The sequence below is a fragment of the Mytilus trossulus genome, chromosome 5, assembly GCF_036588685.1.
Source record: "Mytilus trossulus isolate FHL-02 chromosome 5, PNRI_Mtr1.1.1.hap1, whole genome shotgun sequence".
NCBI lineage: Eukaryota > Metazoa > Mollusca > Bivalvia > Mytilida > Mytilidae > Mytilus > Mytilus trossulus.
This window is the reverse complement of record NC_086377.1, coordinates 75,311,463-75,326,545: the sequence shown is the minus strand read 5'-3', so window position 1 is coordinate 75,326,545 and position 15,083 is coordinate 75,311,463. Positions and strand designations below refer to the sequence as shown.

Below are 15,083 nucleotides of genomic sequence, written 5' to 3'. Positions count from 1 at the left end.
TGGTTTTCGCACGATAACTTTGGTATAAGTAAATAGAAATCAATGAAATTTAAACACAAGGTTTATGAACACAAAAGTAAGGTAAGGTATGGGCTTTGTTCATTGTTGAAGGTCGTACGGTTACCTATAGTTGTCATTTTAGTCTTTTGTGGATAGTTGTCTAATTGGCAATAATACCACATCTTCTTTTTTATAAGGATTGATTTTGGGAGTTAAGATCCCAACAGTTTAGGAATTAGGGGCAAAAATAGTGAAAACTTTTGTTTGATAAGATTGTGTGGAAGTGTAGTATAGAGAGTGAAAAAGTCAAAACTGGCAACCAAATCAACAGGACCACCAAAAGCACGTAATTTATCTAAAACTGGCAACCAAATCAACAGGACCACCAAAAGCACGTAATTTATCTAAAATCTGAAGAATCTTTTACAGTCTAAAATGGTCAATTCCACTGTTTTCATATGATATTACAAAAATTAACGAAATGTTAATAGTTAAGGAACTCGTTAAAAGCACAGAAAAATTAGTAATAGATCACTTACAAGAGGCCGAAATGAAACGATATTTTACCGTTTTTTTGTAGTTTAGGTAACCAATACATAGTGGGAACCTTCAAATGTCTCGAGGAGGCCTTAAGCTGTGCTGTGGTAGTGACATAGTTATTTAGTATATGACTCTATTTGGAGCGTACGGCCTTGAATGAAGTTGAAGGCAAAATTTCATTCTTAACGACTTCCGTTTAGTATTTACTTCATACCACCACCACATTGCTGGCTGCTCTTTCGACTAATACGAACACAAAACGCTTTGATGAAACTGACATTTGTTTTTAGTCCATAAAAAGGGACGTATTACCTACTCTTTTATTTATTTTAAAAAACTTTTCGAAGAGTGATTTGGAAATATAAACAATATTCATACATATATTTAAATCAAGTGACTTTTTGTAAGATTTCTTCCGTTTTCAACATTTTTTAAAATAGGATTAAAGAGCATCTTTAATAGCCTGAGGACACTGTTCTCAATTAATTTTCGACCGTGGACGATATGTTGGTCCTTTTGTCAGAAAATTTATAACCTCACGGTCTAGAACGATGTTGGGGTCATGACCATAGGAACCATATCTAAACTTCGATGAGTCATAGTCATATTTGAATGAATGGTCTTCTGTTATGTAGTAGCTTCCGGAGACGTTTCAATCACTCGATATTACCTTTAAAATTTTTAGAGAACTGTGATCCAAATATTTCATTTAAACTCGAAAGTTTCTATTGTCTATAAATTGACACATAGTAAAGAAAACTAGTGTTTAACAAGTCAATAATATTGCAAATTATTTGACATTTTATATGAAAAAAAATTGTATCAACTTTGTATTAGTAGTTTTAGTCTCTAGTCTTACATTGCCTAACTCTAAAGATAGTTTTTACGGATGTCACCATTTCAGTTTCCTTTGGTATTGACAGGTTTATCAACATTTCCTTATTTGTTAAAATTATTATTATTCAAGTCACTAGACGGATTAATGTTCACCATCAATTTGATTTTTATAATTACTATATACACTTTTTTCTCTTAGCATGTGTTTTTGTCTGCTAATTTCAATAAGTAGTGATTTATCACTCATTCTTAATTTTGTCAACTTACGTTCTTAAATAGTAGCAAACTTTTTGCCCCAGTGTTCGATTCTTTATGAATATAAAAAATAAAAACTATCATTAAAAAACCCAACAGTATACAGAACACAATAGATATAGGAAGATGTGGACAACTCTCCATCCAAATAACAATTTAAAAATTAAACCATTATTCATAAGAAAATTAAAACTGAGCAACATAAACATTATTCTCAGATGCCCTGTGTGGGTTTACAGATGAAAAATCCGTACCATATAGCCGGCTTAAAAAAACATCCCGATTGGAAACATGAAACAATTCAATTCGAAAACTAACAGTCTAAATTATATCATAACAATTTACGAAAGCCAGAGTATTTATACATCCGTTCTAGAAAAACATCACAGAAAAGTACAGATATGAGAATAGTAATAGTTACTGACAGCCAAAATCATCTCATAAGAAATCATGTATCTAAGACTTTTTAAGTTAAATGATGATGAAATAATACAATATCACTGTTTTTATGTTTGCGAAAGGACGAAGAACAATGCAGAAAACGTCTCGAATCCTACACTGATAAAATATTTAAAGATTCCAAGCTTCACTTGAGATCAATTCACCTGATATCCAACACAGAGGATGAAGAAGATGCTTTTGGAAAATTGAGGAATGATATATTTTCCACAGCAAAGAGTAGCACAAATTGGAATCGAGAATACCCTGTTAAATTTATTCAGATGGAAAAAGCCATCAACTCTGAACTTACGATCGGAAAACAAATAATTTCTTTTGAAAGATTAAAAGAACTAGGTGAGAAAATACCACTTCCGATAACTGATGACAAGGAGCTTCATCTCTTTCTCAGGTATCAACATGAAATTGGTAACGTGATATTTTTTGAAGACATTCCGTCATACATCATACTTGATCCCCAATGGTTAGCAAATGCCTTTACATGCATTGTTACAGCCCAGCAGTTTCAACTGGAATTACCACACTTACAATGGAACAACTTCAAACAAACAGGAAAGATGGATCCTAAGCTATTGGAAGAAATATTCAAGAAACAATCAGCAGACATGAGGATTCATAAAGAGCATATACTGGAAGTAATCGAAAAGTTTGACATTATCATCTATCCATTGCTATTGACGGAAAGTGGAAATGTACAAAGGGAGCATAGTTTTTTTTACGTTCCATGCATGCTTCAAACATTAAAAATTAAGGATATTGATGTATTGTTTAACGTTTCAAATGCTAACAAATCTACATGTTTGTGTTTTGTCTTTAGTTTTTTACCGCCGTATCTAATCAGCAATCTGATTGTCTCTTGTCTACGAGAATATCCTCTAGCAGTGGTAAAGGGTGAGATAGGTCTCTTCAAGGATTGTTGTGTATTCAATATTGACCGAACTGGCTGTGCAAAATTTGTATTAGCTAAGAGTGGTCATATAATTAAGCTGCAAATATGGCAATGGGATGAAATAGATACAGAGGTTAACCAAGCTGTTTTAAAAATTGTCGAAAGAGAAATCAACAGAATTATCAACACGCGATACAAGTTAAAAACGGTATCTTTCGAGAAAAAATGGAAGTGTGAGACCACCAGTTTCTCCTTTGACACAGGATTCCTTGAATTTGATCAAGTACATGATGGGAAAAAATATTATTGCGAAGAACATGCGACAACTCATAAATATAAAGACTATTGGTCTGGTGAGAAATCAAAGGTAATGTTTCTATTTGCATTAAATTATATTCATTTAGTGGGCATATATTTGTGACAAGATGAAATCCAATTATTGGTAATTTTTATTTTTATTCCTTTGATGTGTACTAGTTGCTAATGTCAGTATCAGTGTGGACTGGTTGTGTATTGGGTCCATTCGCAATTGATATGCGCGACTGTACCACGTAAGGATCTACTATCAGTTCCATTCACAAAATCGCGCATGATTTTGTTTTCTTCATAGAAATGCCCGTGTTGTTATGTAAATTAAACGCTTGTCATTGTGTATCTTTTACTTTTCTTGTATCAGTAAAGATAGTTTAGTTTTTGAGATCGACTTTGTCTAATTAGTTATCAAAAGTACCAGGATTATAATTTAGTACACCAGACGCGTGTTTCGTCTACTTGAGACTCTTCAGTGACGCTCATGTCAAAATATTTATAAAGCCAGTTAAAGAGCATTAAGGATCCAAATTTCGAAAGAGTTTTGCCAAATATAACTAAGGTAATCCATGCATGGGATAAAAAAATCCGTAGTCTTTTTAAATGTGTCAGTCAAATAAAGGCAACAGTAGTATACCGCTGTTCGAATGTCATATATCTGTTGGGAGAAAACAGATCCGTGTTACAAACTAAAACACATCAATTTTAAGAGGAAAACAACGAAACTTTTGTTTTACAGGAAATGTACGTAAAAACCCGACCAAATTCAAACATTTGTGTAATCCACACTATAACTTATAATTTAAAGCTCACCTAACCGTAATCCGATCAGAGAAAGAGTTTTCATTAATAAACTTGAATATTTAAAAGACTTGTGTTGTTCTTATGTGGCTTCTCTTTCTGTTTGTTCAGAAGGATTTGTTCAACCTGTTCATTCACTATTGAGGTTTATAATTCATATGCAGACGCAACACATAAAAAGTGCGCACTGGCTACGGTTACATGGAAATGTAACAATAATAAAAATACTATTGTTACATTGGAGACTAATTGCTGGATTGCAAAGTTGGATAAGGAACCGGTTAATTCTTTTAAGTATTTGACTGCACACCTACTATTTTTTCTGTCAGTATACTTTGAACAATGGATGAAGATATTCCTATTACCAATGTTGAAGGGTGAAAGATTTAAAACTTGGGATGCGTTTTAATCGAAATTGAAACTATATCAAGACACACATTTCAAACAGCTATACAAACTAGTCCTAAAACAAATTGTTACATCACGAAAGCAAAGTTTGCTAACTGTAACTTAAATTCTGGGAACTTCTGTATGTACATGTATCAATGGAGGACGTAATGTCGTTAATCAAAAATGTGTTGGAGTTAAAAATGCTTTGATAACCACTTACTGGATTTGTAGAAACTGTCATTGTAAATACAAAATTACAGTTAAGTAATTGTATGTAATAAATGTATGTAATGTAAATATAAAATAAATGTATTATTATTTAGTACATATTACTTGTCCCATCGTACATTGCTGTTTGTCATGTAATAATAACGCAATGTAACCGTAGTCTCAATAATTATTGTTACATTCGTAATTAAACAGGTCCTTACCCAACCATGCATTCCGGCATTTATTCACCAATGTAACAATAATATTTTTATTATTGTTACATTTCCATGTAACCGTAGCCAGGGCCTAAAAAGTCACCAAAAAGGTATCGCATGAGAGAAGCTAAAAAGCATACCAACTTTTTAGATTTTTTGTGGGACCTTCATATAAAATAAAGGTTGCATTGTAAATATATGAATAGCTTTTCATAGATCAAAATATAATTTGCGAAAAAAATATAGGTTACCCTGGGGTCTTCCTCGATTCATATTTCTGTTCCAGGTTATAAACAAATAACATGACACGGAAAATGTCACGAAAAGCGAAAGTAAAACAGTTGAGTTATATCTATTTGAATGTTTGAAATCAGAAATGAACTTTCAGATAATTTACAGCCAGCCTACAGGCTCCACGCCCACACCTGACATTTTTTTTAAGTGCCTCCTTTTTATGCCTGTTAAGTGCTTTCCTAAAATTAATGTGATCGTCTACAGGATTAACGCTGTATAACGAAAATATTAATGTGATTTTTAAGCAAATTATCCATCCTTTTTTACTTGTTTATGATCGTATCATACTATGCTATATGAAAAATAAAGAAATGTCACTGATCGGTATGTTGCTATTACTAGTTGTTTTATGTATGTTCAAGGCAGAAGTAATGAAATGCATGTAATCGTGCATCTTCAATCAATTGAAGAGAACGCCATGTTTACTTTGTTGCGTTGAATATCATAGCACCTTGAATAGACCCTATGTCCTAAATATCTATCTTTGTCGAACAACATACTACGTAGCTAGCTCATTTAAAAAAAATGCTCGACTGTAAAATTATTGTTGAATGGAAATACTTCTAGTATATCTTTAAGAACATTGTGCTTTGTACAAATTTCGCATGCTTGCAATGATAAATATATGTATATCTTTTTTTTTTTTTTTTTTAATTATTCAAATAAATTTGACGTAATTTTGAATATTCTGACGTCACATTGAATTTTCTGTGTATCATTAATTCTGTGTTCTATCCTTTTTGTCGAGCCTTCGACTTTAGTCGAAAAAGCTAGACTAAGCGATCCTACATTCCGTCGGCGTCGTCGGCGGCGTCAACAAATATTCACTCTGTGGTTAAAGTTTTTGAAATTTTAATAACTTTCTTAAACTATACTGGATTTCTACCAAACTTTGACAGAGGCTTGTTTACGATCATAAGATAGTATCCAGAAGTAAATTTTGTAAAAATAAAATTCCATTTTTTCCGTATTTTACTATAAATGGACTTAGTTTTTTCTGCGGGGAAATAAAACATTCACTCTGTGGTTAAAGTTTTTAGAATTGTAATAACTTTCTCAAACTATCCTGGATTTCTACCAAACTTTGACAGAAGCTTGTTTACGATCATAAGACAGTATCCAGAAGTAAATTTTGTAAAAATAAAATTCCATTTTTTCCGTATTTTACTTATGAATGGAAAACAAAACATTCACTCTGTGGTTAAAGTTTTTAGAATTTTAATAACTTTCTTAAACTATCCTGGGTTTGTACCAAACTTGGACAGAAGCTTGTTTATGATCATAAGATAGTATCCAGAAGTAAATAAATCCGTTTTTTCCATATTTTACTTTTAAATGGACTTAGTTTTTCTGCGGGGAAACATTACATTCACTCTGTGGTTAAAGTTTTTAAAATTTTAATAACTTTCTTAAACTATCCTGGGTTTGTACCAAACTCGGACAGAAGCTTATTTATGATCATATGATTAAATCAAGAGGTAAAGTTTGTAAAAAAATTACTCTGTTTTTTCTGTAATTTACTTTTAAATGGACTTAGATTTTCTTACAATCATAAAATAGTAACAAGAGGAATATTTTTAATGATTTTTTTCCTCATTGTTGTTGAGCCTGCAATTTACAGCAAAAATAGGCGAGACACTGTGTTCCGTGGAACCCTTACAAATTTTTCACTGTACCGGTGTATTTACTGCCTTGACCATATTTATATGTCTAACTACCTGTTAATAGATTGCAATTATATAGCATTAGTTTGTATCATTACATATTTCATTGATATTATAGGCTCCCGGTAGATTAAGTAGTGAGGAACAGAATTACGTCAGAATGTCAAAGATAGTTCTAGAGGTATTATCAGGCGTTTTATACGATCGCTTATTCTTAGATACAAAGACTGGAGAAATACTTGATCGTAAAAAGTTGGACATAACAGAAATGTGTAAGAAATATTGTGCTTTAAAAATAAACTTTCCAAGTAAAGGCTTTAGGAAAATAGAAGAGGTTGACCAGATTTCTACCAATGAAGATGCTATTGGTGACGACATTCAACGGATACGTGTGATCAGAAATGAAATGCAGCATTCTTCTGTCTTTGCATTAGATGACACACGATACCAAAAACTAATCACTATAGTTCATGATATGCTAACTAGATTTGATCAACGTAACAATCCAGCAGGTGAATCCTACGTAAAACGATTAGACGAAATCAGGAAAATGGAATTAGAGACAAGGAGTTTTGAAGAGATAAAAGAAAGAATGAAAGCAGGTATTTTAAGTGATATCTTTTTCATGTTTGAAGTACAGAAACAAATCCTAAATCTTGAAAGACAGATAACACCACGCTCAAAAATTAATCGATGGAAAAGAGTACAACAGTAAAATATTACTACACAAAACAGTAAAACCAATGCTTTGAAGCCATAAAAAAACGTTCCCCTTCGTTCTCGGCTATTGACCATTACGATCGGAAAACGGGAATACAAAAGTTTATCCTGTTTACATTTCTTTGTTAATAAAGGTAGATAAACTGCAACTTTCAATTATAATAAGTCTCGTCAGATAATATAATACTTTTCTAAAACTATTAGAAAAATGCTTGCTTTTATACAGAAAAGACAAATAGGAATGCAAGTATACAAAACCAAATATATCAACCCCGAATTTAGAACACCTAACCATTTGTATGCATGATGTGCTTGTCATTTGTGTGACGTTTTGTATAATATGTGTAGATAGTGTCCATTACATTACCTCCTAATCAAAACAAATGTTCTTAAACAGCTATTAGATATATCTAGACTTAAAAATGTCAAAGTGAAAACAAATCGATATTTACGACTTGTGTTTTATACCTTGTTGATCTATTTCACATATTTTGAATTATTGTATTGTATCTTTCGACGTAAATATGCTTCAGACATGTATATTATGTATACGATTTAACTGTAGTTCAACATCATTTAGATGCATACAAAATATGACCTCATCCGGAAAAATCAAACAAATACTTAAACCATGTCATCATCAATTCTAACTTAAAATGAATAATAATACATACAACAAATCATCTGGATAAAGCGAACACAACTAAGTTATTCTTCATGTTAAGGTAAACGAATGTTGCTCTAATTAGGTACATTATATTATCTCAGTATCGGATGCAAACACGTTTTACAAATGATTTTTTAACAGAATTTCTTTTGAATTTTTCAGAATTGATGGAAAAGATTCATGCAGTTTTCCGATAGTGTGGTATCTGATGCTTTGAACGATATTTGTTAACTCATTTTTGTATTCACCATTTGCGGTCAATAGGATAAATATTGAATATGTGAAAAATTCGCATATTAGAAAAATGTAATGAACTACTCAAACTATAATTTACTAATTAAATTGACAAAGAAGTCAATGGTAAACAATAAATATAAACAAGAAGATGTGGTTTAAACACTGTCCATTCGAGTCCCAATGTTATAAAAGTTAACTATAGGTCAAAGTACGAAGCCTCGGCGCACACCAATCAGCAAACTATGAATTATAGTGTAAAACCATTCATACAGGACGACTGAGGACTTATAACAGAGAAACACATATGAACCAAACCAACAAACCACATCCATCGAACAATAGGTTACTGACTTAGGACAAGCGCATACAAATAAAATGTGTTTGATATATTATAACAAGTATTTCAAGTTAAAACATAGTTGTTAGTTATAAAGTTAAATCATCAATATGTTTTATCATTAAAAGAAAACTTCGTGTCGAAAGTTGTGAAATCAAGGATCTATGACATACAATTGATATAGGAGGCATTTTGATTTTTTTTTCTATAATTATTACGTCAATGCTTCATTTAGGTCTTTATAAATAAAGGCAACAGTAGTATACCGCTGTTCAAAACTCATAAATCTATGGACAAAAAACAAAATCGGGGAATCAAACTAAAACCGAGGGAAACGCATTAAATATAAGAGGAGAACATCGACATAACACCGAAACGTAACACACACAGAAACGGACCAAGCATCAGACAAAACACCACGAGAATAACAAATATAACATGAAAACCAAATACATGAATTTGGGATAGACAAGTACCGTGCCACGTCTTATCTCAATATCTCAAAAATAAGAGAAAACAAAAACGACTCAACGTTAAAATGCAACACACACATAAACGAACAATAATATAACAATGACCATCTTCCTGACTTGGTACAGGACACTTTTAAAGGGGAATAAAAGTGGTGGGTTGAACCTGGTTTTGTGGCATGCCAAACCTCGCACTTTAATGGCAAAGTTAAATATAACATTGAGATGACAACATAATATTACAGGACTACAATACAAATAAATAGGAGAACATATTAGACAAAGAAAAACATGATTAATAGATAACAAAAAGCATCAGGTTTAAAATTCAATACCCCAAAAACGCGCCTTGTCCACACAAAAATCAACAGTGACGCCCAGATATAAAAGATCGTAAGTGAAAAAGTACAAAGTTGTACAGCACTGAAGATCAAAAGTTGAAAAGGTTTCGCCAAATACAGCGTTGTTTTTATGCCTGGGATAAGAACAGTCTTATTATATAGAACAATTCATGCTACTGCAAACAGTAAATTTTATCAAATGTTTATGAAAGAGTTAACATAAAGAAACTGAGGTATCAACTAATTACAGAAAACTAACAACGTCTAAATTCAACTATGTGAAGATAGTCGAAGATAAATACGTTACACAATGTGTTATTGACCAGACACTATATAAACGGGGTCGTCTATGGCATTAACCGATTCTGATTTTATCGCTTAAGGTCAAAAGCAAACTGTGTCTGATTATATTCTCAGTTAATGCAATTTGTGTATTGATTCTGTATATCTATTATTGTTGATTCTGTATACCTATTATTATTGATTCTGTATACCTATTATTATAGATTCTGTATACCTATTATTATAGATTCTGTATACCTTTTATTATTGATTCTGTAAACCTATTATTGTTGATTCTGTAAACCTATTACTATTGATTCTGTATACCTATTATTATAGATTCTGTATACCTATTATTGTTGATTCTGTATACCTATTATTATAGATTCTGTATACCTATTATTGTTGATTATGTATACCTATTATTGTTGATTCTGTATACCTATTATTATTGATTCTGTATACCTATTATTGTTGATTCTGTATACCTATTATTGTTGATTCTGTATACCTATTATTATTGATTCTGTATACCTATTATTGTTGATTCTGTATACCTATTATTATAGATTCTGTATACCTATTATTGTTGATTCTGTTTACCTATTATTATAGATTCTGTATACCTATTATTGTTGATTCTGTATACCTATTATTATAGATTCTGTATACCTATTATTGTTGATTCTGTATACCTATTATTATTGATTCTGTATACATATTGTTATTGATTCTGTATACCTATTATTATTGATTCTGTATACCCAGTATTATTGATTCTGTATACCTATTATTGTTTATTCTGTATACCTATTATTGTTTATTCTGTATACCTATTATTATTGATTCTGTATACCTGTTATTATTGATTCTGTATACCTTTTATTGTTGATTCTGTATACCTATTATTATTGATTCTGTATACCTGTTATTATTGATTCTATATACCTATTATTACAGATTCTGTATACCTTTTACTTTTAACTGTTTATCTTTTTCTGTGTTGTAATTGTTTCATCATTTGTATTATTGATATGAGTATACCACATCAATTATGTTAGAAATGTAGTGCAGATAGTATCAAAAATCAATTGTATCATCAGATAACATCTTTTCTCGTTATATATATATATAGTTTGACCGTTATTGAATTAAATGTTTAATGTTAAGTGAAGCAGTTTCTGAAAAGTCAATAAATACACCATGTTCGCTTGAGTGTATTGATAACAAATTTGATTTCCTACACTTTTACAGATGAATAAGAAAATACGAGTAAAACAGTTTCAATAAAAATAAGAAAGTCCAATGTATAGTAAGTCATTAAAAAATAAAGTAAATGTTGTTTGTATAGATATATACATAGTATACATGATTGCAATTTTATTTAGATAGACCTGTAAACTATAAATACATACACAATATATATTCGTAAATATCATATATCAGCTCATAATTCAAGTATAGAAACAAGCAGATGTTATAGTGTTGATAAAATAATAGACTATGTACTAAGTGTAACACTAACGCTATTAAAGATGAATACCATTTTATATTTGAATGTCAAATATATAATGAAATCCCAGAAAAGTAAATTAAAAAGTATTATTAAAGAAATCCATCTAAAAAACTATAGAGAATTAGAGGCGAACAATTGTTCAGGGAAATATCATTTTGGGTAAGACTGTTGTTCATGTTCATGTTTACTATACAATATGGGTTTTGCCCATTTTTAAGGCCATACAGTGACCTCTAAATGCTTATATTTACTCAATTTTTTTTTGGTTCATAGTTGACTCATTGACTATCATACCACATCTTCTTATCTTTAATTTGTCTTGCAATTCAATAATGCAATATAGGTATAACTGGTTAATTATAAAGCCAGTTATTTTGTTACGTCAAATTGATAAACACGTTTTATTAATTTGGTTCACTGAAGCAATGATTATTTTTGAAATGTTAGCTGTTTCAGTTAACGAGATATTTGATTCTTATTTGTCCTGACATATTTTTCTAGGCGCTCATGAATATCGATTTCTCCATGTTCAACATATAAGTCTTGGGATACATTTAATTTCAAGGTTTTCAAATTTGCATTGTTCTTGCAAGTTATCTTCAAATAAACTTACAATAATATATTGTTATCGCGTCTATGACAGATTAAAATGTTTGTCAATTTTAGAGGATTCGCTATTGGTAAGTCATTTTAAATGGAATCGCTTTTGGTAAATTGATGAATTTGGAATGCAGCTGAAAAAGTATTGGCAGGTCTCATTTCCATCAGTTTAAAAAAAACACTTATGGTATGGTAAATATATTTGGTATGCAGTTGTAATTACATTTACAAATCTAATTTGAATGGTTGCATGTTGATTAGTTTTCCCCCTCCTCCGCTCACTAACATGGACTAGTGTGTAGGTAATTTGTCAGTTAAAGAGGAACTAATCGTGGTATAACGTCAATTATGTTGTTTTGCAGTTGTATAAAAAAAATTGTCACTTCTCATGTCCTTAGAAATTTGTTTGTTACTCTTGAGTACATTGACTTTGAACGTTTTGCAAAATTAAAACATTAAAGTGTTGAGTTTAATTTAATTTTGCATTATTGCACGACGATCCGACACAGGTGAGTCATATTATCTCTGTGTAAACAGTTCATATGTTCAAAAGTTAACTTGTGTATCTATTAAAAAAAAAAACGTTTTATGTAATTTGTGGTTACAAATTAAGCACGACTTAATTATACACTTAACATGAATTACAGTCATTTGAGTCTTAAATGCATTTTACCCATAAATTTGTTTTATGTCTTAAGTCTGAGTTTTAAACGTAAGTGTGTTTTCCAGTGTTAAATTTCTTTTAAACTTGGTTTAAATCAAACTGATCAATTTATTACGTTTGCAAGATAAATACATGAGATCTCTTTTTTTTTTTTTTTTTACCTTGAGTACTTGTGTGTCTCATAAGTCTTTATAAGCTTGGTTCTGATTTTTTTTTATGTGATTGTACTTGTAAATATTTAGTTTTGTGTAAGATCAACATGTGACACTTTAATAAAATATTTTTTTCTGATCTTTATCTATCTTTTCATTTGAGTCTTAAATGTCACAATGCACACATTGCTAACGTAAGTGAAAAGTAAAATCACAAAAATACTGAAGTTAGAGGAAAATCAATTCGGAAAGTCCATAATCACCTGGCAAAATCAAATAACAAAAAGCATCAAAAACGGATGGACAATTAAGAACTGTCATATTCCTGACTTGGTACAGGCATTTTCAAATGTAGAAATTGGTGGATTAAACCTGGTTCCATAGCGCTAACCCTCTCACTTTGATGACAGTTTCATCAAATTCCGTTATATTTACAATGATGCATTAACTAAACAGACACAATAAATAAAATAGTCAAAATATGGGTACAGCAGTCATCATCGTGTAACAATTTTAAAAGGAACAATTTAACAGAACACAAAAACATCTATCTACAAACACATTCATTGATTTGAGAGTCTGACGTCAGAAAATGTTATACGTCACATATATTTGTTGTTAAATGTACATTCCATCAATTTTAAAATTTCACATAGGCAATGTTAGCATACAGGGTTAAAAAATCAAAAGTATGTAAGAATAAATTTCAGAAATAGACCGAGATTTAAAATAGTCCCAAAGTTATATAGAATTTATAAGAATCCACAAATAGTTAATTCCACTACGGGATTAAATAATTTTAACGTTTGTGGTTCAACGTATTTTGTAATTCATAATAGATATATATCATAATATATGTACATTCCATCAATTTTAAAATTTCACATAGGCAATGTTAGCATACAGGGTTAAAAAATCAAAAGTATGTAAGAATAAATTTCAGAAATAGACCGAGATTTAAAATAGTCCCAAAGTTATATAGAATTTATAAGAATCCACAAATAGTTAATTCCACTACGGGATTAAATAATTTTAACGTTTGTGGTTCAACGTATTTTGTAATTCATAATAGATATATATCATAATGACATAAAATAGAACAATATCATACTGACGAGATCTTTAAAGTACAGAGTCACGTTATAAGAACCAAAGAAATACAAAAAGTCGCAGATACAAAATACACTACCAAAAATTGAAAGACAAAACAAACACATTGATGGGATGTACCGAGCCAAGTTAAACCGATAGCACATACAACAATCCAACAGTAAAAGTAATATAAATAATAGAACAAAGACAAATGAAAGAACAATAAAACACGTTGTTAAGATGATAAACAACATCAGTACGCATAATCTATATATCAAGACCATCATCTATTATTTGTGAAATTGATACGGAATATTTATCAACAAGGTCTTGGTACCTTCCGATGAACTTTTTTTTAGAAAAAAGGAAGAGACGTTCTTTGACATATACCTGGTTCATCAACTTTCTACTCAGACACTGATGACGTTTTACAAAGTCTGAGTAGGAGCTGCAAGCTCTTGAATATTGAATAAGTTGGGAATATATATATCCCTTATGCAGGGGAAGTTGGTATATTGCTAGTAAGGTGGAGGAAATTTATAATTTCAAAATTGAATACGTCTCGTTTGTCATAGATTATGGTACTGAGATGATTGTGTAAGTCAATTTCGTCGAGATATAAGTCTAAAAATGAGGCAGAGGAAGCCGTGTCTGGTGTTTCTTTAATTCTAGTTATAGGGGATATATTAATGGAACCTTATCAGAAAGGTTCGGATTGTTTATGGAAAGAACATCATCAATATATCTGAAAGTGAAACTAAACAATCTAGCTTCTTTTTGTTTTCTCTGGATATTTTCCGATGATCCTGGTAAACTTATCGCTCCTTGAACTAAACTTTGTTCCAAAAGGGCACCAATTATACACAGTAATAAGATCATTAAAGATTGTTTCGTTGGTATACATATTGATTTTGTTATCAGTAAATTAAAAGCAAACTAGACCGTTGGTTTTCCCGTTTGAATGGTTTTACACTAGTAATTTGGGGCCCTTTATAGCTTTTTGTTCGATGTGTGGAAAGGCTCCGTGTTGAAGGCCGTACATTGACCTATAATGGTTTACTTTTATAAATTGTTATTTGGATGGAGAGTTGTCTCATTGGCGCTCATACCACATCTTCCTATATCTACTATCTACTATCTAC

The 15,083-nt window shown here is 30.8% G+C and overlaps 1 protein-coding gene across 1 annotated transcript in view; it reads left to right on the top strand.

Annotated features, from left to right (window-relative positions):
- The window catches only part of LOC134718309 (death-associated protein kinase 1-like), a 41,813-nt gene extending 31,629 nt beyond the window's left edge, over nt 1-10,184 (top strand). Inside the window, exons 12-14 of the mRNA XM_063580803.1 lie at nt 2,154-3,347; nt 6,982-7,465; nt 8,413-10,184. Of these exons, the coding sequence (XP_063436873.1) occupies nt 2,154-3,347; nt 6,982-7,465; nt 8,413-8,447 (1,713 nt within the window). The 3' untranslated portion in view covers nt 8,448-10,184. The remainder of the gene's footprint in view (nt 1-2,153; nt 3,348-6,981; nt 7,466-8,412) is intronic.
- Nucleotides 10,185-15,083: the final 4,899 nt, after the last annotated feature.